Here is a 12,346-nt window from a genome sequence, read left to right as displayed (position 1 = left end):
AACTGTTTTTAATTAGGTGCATTTCTTTTGTATTTTCCTAATTCGGTGAAAGAAAACATGGAAAATTATTTATCCAACAGTGACCATAAAATAGAAGTTACTAAAGTGTTTTTAAAATTTCATTCTTTGCTTTTTCAAGTTGTCTAGAGTATCCTTGGAGTTTTATTTTGTTTCCCTGGGGTATGAAAATGAACTAACAAAAAGGCTCAAAAAACCGTAAGACCCTAAGTCTTGGGGTTTTTTTGAAAATAGAAAAACAAGAGAACATGCTATTCAGACAAGGCCGATGTGTGTTGATCCTAATAAGGCAGGAAGTGACTCCAGGAAATTACAACTCATCGGGCCTGGTTTCATCTTGCCACAATGAGGAAGATTGTGATAGGGGTAAAAACAAATCTCTGCGACTCACTATCAGTGTCATCTAGGGTTACCAGGTCATCATAACAACCATCAGATGCTATCTACATGCCAAGATGAATGTTTAGGTGTCATGGAAAATCTAATCTTGTTCCTTGGACATCTCAGTCCCCAGATCTTAGTCCTGTTAACAACTTGTAGACATAGCTGATGAGAAGAGAGCATAAGACAAGACCATGGAGACCTTTAGAGACAATATTCAAACTATTTTAAATGCATTAGTTTGAATAATTCCAACTAATGTGTACATGTTGTAAGGATTATGATTATTGATTAATTAATATTCATCAAGAATTATAATTTAAAATCATAATTTGGAAAATATTAATTTCTTAACCAAAAATCATCACTTACGAATAGAAATCAGAGATGTCCTCTGGTGTTGTGATTACGGGCTCAAAGCTCTTTAATAATTATAAATTATTAACCAAAACCACAAACTGTCACTGTTTATTCAACTGCTTCACCGAAGCTGGGGATCTTCGACCTTGTTTTGACAGATAAATCACTCTTGCACAAAATAAACACAAACGCTTCACTTAATTATATGTTTGAAGATTTATTGAAGCCAAATAATCCTGATATACCATTATTCTGGTCCAAAACTTTCACCTAACTAACAAGCATCTTTCTACACAAAGGGGATAAAAAAAATGACTACCTAACAATAATAATAGAAGAAAAATATACATGCATTTAGTGTCTATGAAGATCAAACCAGCAGTTTTATGGACAAAATGTGTAACTTGGGTTAAATGGAAGAGAAATCCTCCTGGTGTCCTGATGTGAAGCTTGCAGCGATCAGCTGATGAAACGGTGGGGCCACACCCGTTTAGCCACAACCAGCTGAAAGCCCCAAATCTTGAACAAAGAGTCATAAACTCTGAGGCGGGAACTCAGTGGAAAAACTCCAGCAATAAAACTGGAACAAGGAGGGGTCAGACCACGAGGTACAGACCGCAGTTGCTTTGAGTGAAAAACTTTTAAAAGTCCCACTTCTAACTCCTGGCTGATTTGAGATCAGCCGGACAAATCAAAACACAGCTCAGCATAAAATACTTCCATCAGTATTGCATGCAAGAAGTTAATACCTTAGATTAACTACTGGTGATTATAAATCACCTTAACTATGCCTCATCCTGCCCAGACCTCTAAATGCACCTATCCGGTTTAATATAAAAAGAACAAAATTACTTTGAGCTTGATTTCTTCTCTCCACCGGTTGAGGAGGGATTAGGTCTGACGAAAAAGGAGGGGAGGCGGGGATCACGCGTCCGTGATCAAATTATGAAAACAAAACGGTAACTTCTCGTCCGTCTAGGAGGGGAAAAGATGAACAACCGTTAGTCGACTGCATTACACAAGGAGGAAACTCTTCTCCTTGGAAAATAGAACCTCTGTAGGTTTTCACCTGCGGCAGGTTTGGCGCGGTCTTCAATCGGCAAATAAATCTTCTGATCTTCTCGTATCAGACAGATTTCCAGCTTTCAAGCTCTTCCGGGAATGGCCTTGTGGAGCAAAAGTTTGCCTGCGAGCTTTGTTTCTCCAGATATGCGCCTCCTATGCGCTGTCCTGTGACAGGCGGGGAAATGGCACCGAAATTTCATCTCCTCTGGGTTTTACACTCTTGGTGACGTCAGAGCTGCGACGTCTGTTGAGCTGCGTGTGTCAAAATGTGCGACCAAAATGGATGGCCCCAACTATGTTTCAGTGGTTTAGGAAACAAAAAGTTTTTAATAAGTCTGGTAATTCTTCTATTCTGCACAATGCATGATAAGGTTTCATTTGCCATAAATCCAACAGGAATTTACATATTGTTCTCTTCTGTTTACAGGGAGTGATCGTGATGAAGAGGAGAGGTTGATACAGGAATGGTTCACTTTGGTGAACAAGAAGAATGCTCTGATACGCCGACAGGATCACCTCGAATTATTGTTAGTGTACCGGAAATATGCTTTCATATTGTAAGTATCAAGTTAGTTAAATTTCCTTAATTTCTGACTCCTCTATAGACAAGAGGAGCAGGATCTAGAGAGGAGATTTGAGCTTCTCACCAGAGAACTTCGCGTCATGATGGCTATAGAAGGTCAGTATACAAAAGATGTTTTTTTATATCAGCAGTGCACACTTGTTTTAAATGTCAATCTGTATGGTTGCAGTTATTCTAAGATCTGTGTGTATTTGTGGATCTGTGTATTTATCACTGTGAAAACAGAGTTTAGGTTAAACCGAAACATTAAATACGTTTGTATGGGTTTAGAACACATATCATAACTAATATTTATCATTTCAACTAACATGTGAAGATGCTAAAGTAATGTTTTTCTCGTTGACGATACATTATGTTTGCATTAAGGTTTTTCCATTCCATGTGAAATTATTGGCAAAATTTGTTTCACCATGTTTTCAGTCTGTGCTTTGAAAATGTCATACCTTTTTCAGCCATCAACACTGCATTTATTAAAGTTTGGATGAGTTTTATGGTAGACAGAAGAACTTCCAGCAAAAAGAAATAACAATTGTGATCTGCAAGGGAGCTGAAATATTTTTATTTAATTGAAAATCTGTCAAACTTGTCTTGTATGTCATACTTCTCAAACACTACCATGGGAGATGGTCCATCTCTTAGCTTTGGATTTGCAGAAAAAAACTTCTTTGACACATTAAATCAAAGAGAAAAGCACAAAGAACATAATATAAGCTCTGTGAAAGTTATTTTCAGAAATAAAGTCTTGTATTAAAATATGGCATTCTGCTGTATATTTTGCAGACTGGCAAAAGACATCCACTCAGCAGCAAAGGGAGCAGCTGCTCCTCCAGGAGCTGGTGTCACTGGTCAACCAGCGGGATGAGATCATCAGAGATATCGATGACAAAGAGAAACGGTGAGTGGAGGCCTTAAAATAGACCAGAAAAAAGTCAGATGAACATGCGTCCTACACAACAACTGGTTCCCCAGGTTAATAGGTTTACAAAATGGAGCGGTTGTTATGGAGATTTGCTGACAACAAGATCTTTCTGCTTGAGGAAGTTCTCTAACAAAGAGCTTTGGATATATTTTTTTTGTTTGCTTCCCTTATTGACCTCCACATAGTGTATGTTGTGGCATGCATCTACCTTATTTGAATCATGTTCTTTTGTCTTTCCCATTTTGAAAAGTGACTAAGACAGATGGGCCTCTGTGTGCCATTTTATTTATACCCGAGGGATCAGTAAAGTCCATATAAACAGTTCCAGTACTCTGTTCAACTTAAAAAAGAGAAATCAAATAAATAAAACTCTACAAACAGTTAGGTATTACTGTATATTATTCCTTAGTTATTCATCCTGAACTATAGGGTGTCTTTGTGTTTGCAGTGCTCGGGAGGAGGACGAGCGGCTGGAACGAGGTCTGGAGATGAGGAGGAGGAAACTTAGCAATAAGGACAAATGTGTGTTACAGTGAAAAGAGCGAACACAAACTGCTTGTGTACCCGAATCCCAAAATCTCAACAAAGCACTTTCTTTAATTATTTTAAAAATAGAGAACAGAAAGATATCTGTCAGAACTTTAGGGATTTCAAGTGCCAACCCCCACCCACCACCCACCCCCGGAAATGTGCTGTTAGTCTAAAGCTGGGAAATGTGTGTTATCTGACCATAATGTGTGTTTTAGTAGTTTTATGTTAATTCATTTCATCAATTTTTATATTTATTCAAATGTGTGTCATTTTGTCTTACATTTTTTGCACAAATGGTGTTTTTCATGTGTTGTGTCTTTCTTGATATTTTACAAAAAAAAAAAAAAAGAATGAATTAGTATGTCCAAACATTTCAGAAAATAGTATATCTTGTAATTATTTGAGCTGGACTCAACCCAACAAGGCTGTCAGTGCAGAATGCATATTTACTGTCTAATAAACCTAAAGGCAGTCTCACTGATGCTCAAAGTGGTAACACATCTTAAAATGTATCTTTTAATGTTGGACCCTGGTGACTTGACTCACCCATGGCTCCTTCGGAGCGGCTGTTCCCATCTTCTTGGCAGGCAGAAGTTAAAATGTTTTGGCATTTCTGCATAGTTTGAGGAATGCGTGCATGCTTTTTTGACGTGTGCAGATAAAACGGTACCTATCACTCAGCGTGTAGGATTCCAGATATCGCTCTCCATATTTATGACTGTTTTGTTCATGAATGACAAATAAAATGAGGCATAAGAAAAATTGCTAGTTATGTTTGAGTTCTTTGTGTTTGTGAGGTACACCACAATGCTTTCCACATAAATGTGGAAACTAAATCAATGTAAATTCTAAAGATTCTAAAACTAGAAAATATTAACAAAACTTGCAGTCTACTAGCAGTTTACATTAATATGTTCACCTTTGTGCAATCCATGTCATTTTAGTAAGTCTGCAACCTAGAAACCAGCTAAACAAATATAAATGAAAGGATCACTCAGGTGTTATAAACCCTGTTGGATTAATAAAGGAAGTGCAGCTGCTTTGAACAACCCCACTAATCTAACCTATTTTGTCCTCACCCTGTCATCCTTAATTACTGGAGAGTCCCATGGTAACTCTGGAGGAGCTGCAGAGATCCACAGTACAGGTACATTAACCAGACAACTATTGGTTATTTAGTCCAAATATTTGGCCTTAATTGAAGAATGGCAATAAGAAAGTCATTTTTGAAAGACAACAATTAGAAATCAAGTTAAATGTCAATTACAAGCCATCTAGGAAGAACAGCAAAGCTGTGGAACGTGCTTGGCTCATGTGAGGTCAAAATGTTTGGCCTACATAAAATAAAATACTGCACAGTGGAAAAATCCCTCTAAACATATCATCCATACAGGTGAAAAATAATAGTGGTATCATCATGCTGTGGAGATGTTTTTCTTCACTAGGAACAGGAAGTGTGTCGGAGTTGATCACAGACAGGAAACATTGAAAGAAAAACTGTTAGAAGCTACCCTATATTTACAAGAAGATCCAAATTGGAATCATTTGCATTAAAAAACAGTTATTAGCAATAGGAAAAATGATCACAATTATGCGTTGGCATAAAAAAAATCACTACATCGTTCTAAATATTTAGCAAAGCACTGTAAAGCTGTAGTCTGGCTCCAGTGGTTGTAAGAGCTATTGTTAAAAATGTACGTATTTTTTGCTTTCCTTCTGCTGACTAAGCCAACATTCATTAGCTACCAATGACGGTTGCCCGGTTGTTAAGAGACTTATAAGTGTTTAAGTAGTTATTTCAACGTTGGGCAACATTCATTAGATCTGTCCGACTGGAGACCACCAGAGAATCATAGATCAGATCTGTGCGACTGGATGTGCAGCTTCCCTGGTGGTCTAGTGGTTAGGATTCGGCGCTCTCACCGCCGCGGCCCGGGTTCGATTCCCGGTCAGGGAACTAAACGTTTTTGATGGTTAGTTCTATTTCATATGTGTTTCTTTCGATTTTATCCATATGAAAGAGGTACATTTTATTTATTTTGTTACTGTTTTTCTCCTGTTCCATGAGTGCCTGTTGCGTTCTTGCTAATCGGCTTCTCTTTGCAGCACACATCTTTACCACACTAGAGTCTACTAATCTAAACTGACATAAAGGATAAAGCTTATCCATTAAAGCATGTTGAACCTGTGCTGCTTTATCCATCACTCTGCTGTGGAACCACTTGAAGCTCTGCAGCTTGCAGACCTCCTGTTCTGTCATGCAGAAGCCTGTACATGGCTGTATCAGGCAGGAGCAGCACACAAGCTGTTGGGTGAGTGCAATGAGTTGTCTTCTGCTGGCTTTTTTCTACGTAGGTAGTTTATATGTCTGGTGGAACACCTTACCAAGGTATGCAACTCATCTGCAGCCACACAGTCTGAGCTGCTCGGGTTGCCGATAATTGAAAGTGTGTGTTTGTGTCTTTGAAGGGACCATCCAAGCGTGATAAAGCGTCGCTGTACCAGTGTTGTTCTGGTGTCTGCAGTGTCTCCTGCGTTTATGAAAATATGGATGCACTTGGCTGATATCACAGTGAGAACACAAGGAGCAAAGCTTTGCCTCTGGCTTTTGATTTGTTTGGTTGCAAAAATCATGCTTTGCTTTCCAAGTGCTAATCATTTGATCTGCTGTCATTAGGTGCTGCATCATAAATCTTTTTTAGCTCTAACATGCATCAGTATAATCTCAGTGAAAGGGATGATTTTGACCTTGAGTAATATCATGGTTTATGAAATAAACCATGTTAATGTCACATCCATATAATAAAATCAAAGGAAGGTTTTTCAGTTTGTAATATGACTTCTCAATTCAGAAAATTGCATTTACTTCAGTGCTGATAAATCTCTGCACTGAAGATAATTAAGTAAATAGTTGTAGTTTTAGTTGTAAAGAAATCTTTTTTTTTGGTATTTTCTAGTAAAAGGGAAACAAAATCACACTTTTACAAACATTGATTGCTTTATTGGGTAAATGTTGTTTAACCTGTGATACAAAGAATTAACAGGAGTCTTAGAAAGTTGTAGAACATAAAAAAATCAACACTCACAAGCAAAATCCATCTAAACATTAGCATATGGAGTTAAACCTAATAAACACCTGGATGCTTATGGAGGCTAGGTTTCAGTACTGTCATTGTGATGTAGCTGTAATACCTGAATGTATGGTGTTAATCTTTGCACTGCAGGTACAATTACCGAATGAATTTTGAAGTAGCAACATCACTTTTTCTCTAAATCACGTTGGTTTCTGAGTGCAATTGCAAATGCAGACCACATGCATTCCAATGAGGCTCCAATAAACTCTATTAAACTGTAAACAGCAATTGTTATTTGGAAAACAGAGCCAGTTAAACAGATAAGTTGAGTTAGTTTCTATTCTCTGGAGCAATTCAAAGAGAGCATGGGCCACAAGCAGCAAGGCAGACGCCAGAGTCCTCACTGTAAGAAAATATTTACTACCCACAATGCTCAGGTAATGAGATCCATTATTTGAACATTAATTAAAATGCATTCTGCGTCTCCAGGTTGAGGAGTCGCTGTGGGAGCTGATGGGAGTTCGTCTGAAAGGTTTCATTCCTGCATCCATACTGCCTTTGCTACTGACTACAGTAAGCCAATAATGTAAAAACATTAAAGGAAATAGTTTTACAACAAAAGCCTTTGTAATTATGTATTTTTAATTATTTTTTATTTATTACTATTATTCCTTCGGACTTAAATTTCAAAATTCTGACAACAGGAACTTAATTTGTTCATTTGAAACTGAATTACAGTGATCTCAAACAATCAGATGAGTCCTTGGAATTTAGTTTTATTTTTTGCATTCAAGTTGTCAAAAATGTTTGAAAGGTCCCTTTGAAAGAGTCTTCTAATACGAACTATATGAGAAGATGCTGAAACTCAGTTTTCTTTCAGATTGTATTTATGCCTTATTGAGGCCGATTAGATATTTTATTTAACATTTTACATTGATTTTATTTTTTATTTCACATCCCTGGGGTGTGTTTAAACTACATACTAAAAAGTGTAGCATGTTGTTTCCAGATTCCTATATTTAATACTTGTTTTTATTTATTACCTCTGCATGATATACACATTTACATTTACTTTACTCAATAGTTTTTCTATCTGGGGCCCCTGGTTCAGTCTACTTTGGACAACCCTGATGGCTTCACCGGGGAACTGCAATCTGCTTTGGGTCTGTTTAGCTTCAGAATATCTGGTGCAAAGAGTTTTACATGTGTGCCTCTTTTGCATTAAAGGTGATATTACTGTCTTGACTGTAAAGTATTTTCCCAGATGTTCAGGCTTGGAGGCTGTGCGTGCAAGACTCAGAGTGGCTCAGGAACCAGGTGGTGGCGCCAGTGACGGAGGAGCTGGTTTTCAGAGGGGCCATGCTGCCTATGTTGGTTCCCTGCACAGGAACCACAGCTGTTATCTTCATCGCTCCTCTGTTTTTTGGTGTTGGTATGACAGGATATATTGTGGGCCCACAGTGACATCATATTCTACTGCATGGTTGCATGATGATGAAATTCACCAGTTAACCTGCAGCAGTTTTGGTCTCTGTTCCTGTTGTGATTTTAACAAACACCGTACTAAAATTATTTAAACCATTCATTTCAATTTTTACTGTTGTTCTAGCTCATTTTCACCATATCATAGAGGAGTTGCACCTCGGACAGGGCAGTGTGAGTGACATCTTCCTGGGGGCAGGTGAGCTTGTTGTCAGATAAACTACATGGAGGAAAAAGTTATCCTTCATTTTTTTTCTTGGTGCCTGGTGTGTGTTTGATCTTTTCAAATTAAATACCAGCATAAATTGTTGGTTCAACCTTGAATATTGTTTGCAGACAGTTGCTTTTTTCCTTCTTCAGCGCTTTGCTAAAATATTCATACCCCTTGAACTTTTTCAAGTTTTGCTACTATACAAAAAATAAATTTTAAAGTATTTAGATGGAATTTTGTGTGATATTACATCACAAAGCAACTCAAATGTATTCTTTCTAAAGAGAAAGTAAAATGATACATAGTTTCCCTTCTTTTTAGTTCTTAGACATAAAAATATGAAAAGTGTGTAAATCAACTCAAGCTCTGGTAAACTTGATGGAGAGCATATCTAAACAGCAACTTTGAAGTCCTACCAAGAATTTGTGATTGGATTTAGATGTGGACTTTGACTGGGCCATTCTGACACATGAATATGATTTGATCTAAAGGTTCTGGCTTTATGTTTAGGATTGTTGTCCTGCTGGGAGGTGGAGCCTAGTCCGGAGTCTTTTGCTGCCTTTTAAAGGTTTTTCTTCCAGGACTGGCCTGTATTTAGCTTCATCCAACTTCATATCAGCTTGTTCCCCTCTTTCCTGTCCTTGCTGAAGAAAACATGCCCACAGCATGAAGCTACCACCACCATCTTTTACAGTGTAGAAGGTGCATTCAAGATGATATGTAGTGTTAGTTTTCTACCAAAAATAGCTTTTTGCATGCAGGTTAAAAATATTGTATTTAATGGTGTCAGAGGAAGGGAACTGAAATCAAATGCAACAATACCTTTTAGTTTTTGCTGTTAAAAAGCTGAATCTTCCTTTTACTTTGCAATTGAGTATGATGTTGTGTTGGTCGATCAGATAAAATTACAATAAAATGCATTCATGTTTGTGGTATTAATGTGACAAAAAGGTCCAGGGGTATGAATACTTTTAAATCTTATTGATTATTCATTGTAGTTTTTCCATTACAGGGTTGCAGTTTTTGTACACAACTGTGTTTGGTGTCTTTGCTGCTTTTATTTTCCTGAGGACTGGTGAGATAAGTGGCAAAAATACACATTTATCCACTGAGGCAACTATCTCTTATACATATGATAATTTCCCATCTGTGGTCTGTTCTTCCAAAAGGTCATATTGTGGGTCCAATTTTGTGTCATTCATTCTGCAACAGCCAGGGTCTCCCTGACATCGGTTCTGCTCTGAACCACCCTCAGCGTTCAGCAGTGCTCATCAGTTACCTGACTGGAGTCCTGCTGTTTCTGGTGCTGCTTTTCCCCCTGACAGATCCCTTCCTCTACGGAGCCAGACCTGCGTGCAGCCTGGCTGCCTGTCAAGCATTGGAATGTTGAATGAAAAATGATTGAATACACTATAGAGTCATAAAACAGAAAAACAATTAACTCATTATTTTACGTGAATGTTATTGTTTTCCATAATAATTAGGACTTTTCTGAAATGTGTGCATGTGTTTTGTGGGTGGGCAAGGCAGGAAAAAGATCCCAGCGCTTCAGACATTTCCTGAATTGTTCAAAAATATTTCCTACTATATGAAACTCAACACCAGCAAATAAGTCACTGGCTACAACAAAGAAGCAGGGGTGTGCATGTGTGCAAGTAGAAAAAAACAGATGTATGAAGGTGAAGAAGCCCGAAAGGAAGGCGATGCAGGGCACGGTCGCAAAGAAATATGCAGAGGCAGGCAAAATGAGCAGACATCGTTGCCAATAAATACACAAATGGAACCAAATTGGAGACACGCAGCTATTTAAAATCATGTTTGTAAGGCAGACAAGGCAATGAAAGCCAGAGGAAGACTTAAACAGAGAAGAGTGGAAAACAAGCTTCAGCCAGAAGCAATAAGAGCAACGCCAGCAGATGAGGAGACTCAAAAAGAAAAGGTGGAGTGGGTGGAGCATCGGAAGAAAGGTTGTTCCTCCCCAAGGAAATAGAAAATGTGGAGTGGTAGAGCAGAGGAAAAAGGAGAGGTCATTCAGAATATGTGGAAATGTCTGGGAGGTGAAAGGTTCTGTTGAAGCTCCAGATTTATGAGGCAGGCTTATGAGTAATAATTGTAAACAACATAAACTTCCATTTATATGTCTTTCCTGTTCCTCACACTGATGTTTTTCTTTATTTCTAGCTATGTATCATCAGGTGGTCATTTTAAATTATTCCGTTTCACCTGACCTACTTTTTAAAGACTGAATGACAAATAAAACAACAACTGCAACCAACATGTGTGAAACCATTTGCAGTGGCTGCATTGCTTACTCATGAAGTATCATCTAAATGACTGCTATGCAAAAAATCTGCTCAATATCAATATGAATATTAATATCATATTAATAATATTCATAATTTTTTTCTGCCGGGTGTTCAATAAAGAAGTAATCATTTCCTTTACATAATTGTGGAAAATAATAATTGTTGGTATCAACTGAAAGAGATCACCATAAAATGCCCAGACCCTTGAAAGAAATCATATTGGTATCATCTATCCATTTTCTATATCCACTTCCTCCATATGGGGTCGCAGGGGAGCTGGTACCTATCTCCAGCAGTCTACGGGCGAGAGGCAGGGTACACCCTGGACAAGTTGCCAGTCCACCACAGGGCGACACACAGGACAAACAACCACACACACACCCATTCACACCTAAGGGCCATTTGGGGACCAATTAACCTAACAGTCATGATTTGGACTGTGTAAGGAAGCCAGAGTACCCGGAGAGAAACTATTCATGTACGGGGAGAATATGCAAACTCCATGCAGAAAGACCCCCAGCTGGGAGTCAAACCGAGGACCTTCTTGCTGCAAGGCAACAGTACTACCAACTGCCCCATGGTACAGCCCATATTACGATCAAAGAAGCTCAATATTAGTAAATCTATATTCAACATTGCTAAGAAATGCAGGTTAAGAATAAGAATCAAGAAATAGGAGGCATCCTGTGCTGTTACTCTTCCCAAAAGCAGGAACATCACACTAATAGCATATTTTCCTTAAAACAGATTAAAAAGAACCAAAGCATAACAGCAAAACTCCTACCATAAAGCTATACATCCTGCAAAAATTCATTTTCATCTTCACAATACAAATAACTAATTAAGAGGGGCTTTTAAAATGCAAATGATTCCTTACACAAAATAATTTGCTGCTTATCAAGTTTGCAAAGTGGTGTCCCTCTTTGAGATGGTTATGGCTTAAACTGATTAATCCAAAATTTAAAGAAGAAAAGTCACCACAAATCCCCTCTCAGGGGAGAAGCACAGATGAGGCAGTATTGTGTGGTCCTGTTTTTCTACAACAAAAATAGTAATGCAATGTGTTCTCCAAGCCATGCTGAGGACATCAGTACAGACAAAATCAGATGGTAAGATATAAAAAAAATAAAGACTACTTTTTCTTTAAAACACCTAATTAACTTACTACGGTCAGAATTGTACATACAGGATCATATCTACAGTTATATTCCGGTAAATATATTCCTTTTTCTCTACTCCTTCTGTCATATTATGTTGGCGTTCGATAGGACCAGCATGCAAATTGGAGTGCTGGAACCGCATGGTGAGCTGCAGAGCTTCTTTTAATAATCATAAACTGGTAACTTACAAAAAGGTAATGGAGCACAGACAGATACTGGACATGGAGCAGGAAGTCAGGTGGAACCAGTAGGGAAC

General features: G+C 38.1%; 2 protein-coding genes and 1 non-coding gene across 27 annotated transcripts in view; all 3 read left to right on the top strand.

Moving 5' to 3' along the window:
* The window catches only part of LOC124876195 (EH domain-binding protein 1-like protein 1), a 52,672-nt gene extending 48,053 nt beyond the window's left edge, over positions 1-4,619 (top strand). For all 22 annotated transcript variants that reach the window (XM_047378785.1, XM_047378764.1, XM_047378765.1 and 19 more), the window contains 4 exons: positions 2,252-2,351; positions 2,430-2,503; positions 3,188-3,302; positions 3,775-4,619. In XM_047378785.1, the coding sequence (XP_047234741.1) occupies positions 2,252-2,351; positions 2,430-2,503; positions 3,188-3,302; positions 3,775-3,862 (377 nt within the window). In that variant the 3' untranslated portion in view covers positions 3,863-4,619. The remainder of the gene's footprint in view (positions 1-2,251; positions 2,352-2,429; positions 2,504-3,187; positions 3,303-3,774) is intronic.
* Positions 4,620-5,742: 1,123 nt separating this feature from the next.
* Positions 5,743-5,814, top strand: trnae-cuc. Its single transcript has one exon. It is a non-coding gene; the product is annotated as a tRNA-Glu (tRNA).
* Positions 5,815-6,031: 217 nt separating this feature from the next.
* LOC124876635 (CAAX prenyl protease 2-like) lies at positions 6,032-10,899 on the top strand. Of its 4 annotated transcripts, none has more exons than XM_047379571.1 (8): positions 6,032-6,169; positions 6,327-6,429; positions 7,421-7,504; positions 8,016-8,094; positions 8,196-8,363; positions 8,541-8,612; positions 9,637-9,699; positions 9,794-10,899. In XM_047379571.1, the coding sequence occupies exons 1-8, from the start codon at positions 6,132-6,134 to the stop codon at positions 10,012-10,014; spliced, it is 828 nt and encodes a 275-aa protein (XP_047235527.1). In that variant the 5' UTR covers positions 6,032-6,131; the 3' UTR covers positions 10,015-10,899. The 4 variants fall into 4 exon arrangements, with proteins under 4 accessions (XP_047235527.1, XP_047235526.1, XP_047235528.1 ...); XM_047379570.1 differs by having other exon boundaries at positions 6,085-6,246; XM_047379572.1 differs by having other exon boundaries at positions 6,085-6,246; positions 6,327-7,336.
* Positions 10,900-12,346: the final 1,447 nt, after the last annotated feature.

The sequence above is a fragment of the Girardinichthys multiradiatus genome, chromosome 11 (assembly GCF_021462225.1).
Source record: "Girardinichthys multiradiatus isolate DD_20200921_A chromosome 11, DD_fGirMul_XY1, whole genome shotgun sequence".
Taxonomy (NCBI): Eukaryota; Metazoa; Chordata; class Actinopteri; order Cyprinodontiformes; family Goodeidae; genus Girardinichthys; species Girardinichthys multiradiatus.
Note: the sequence above shows the minus strand (reverse complement) of the source record. Positions and strands in the feature narration are given on the sequence as shown.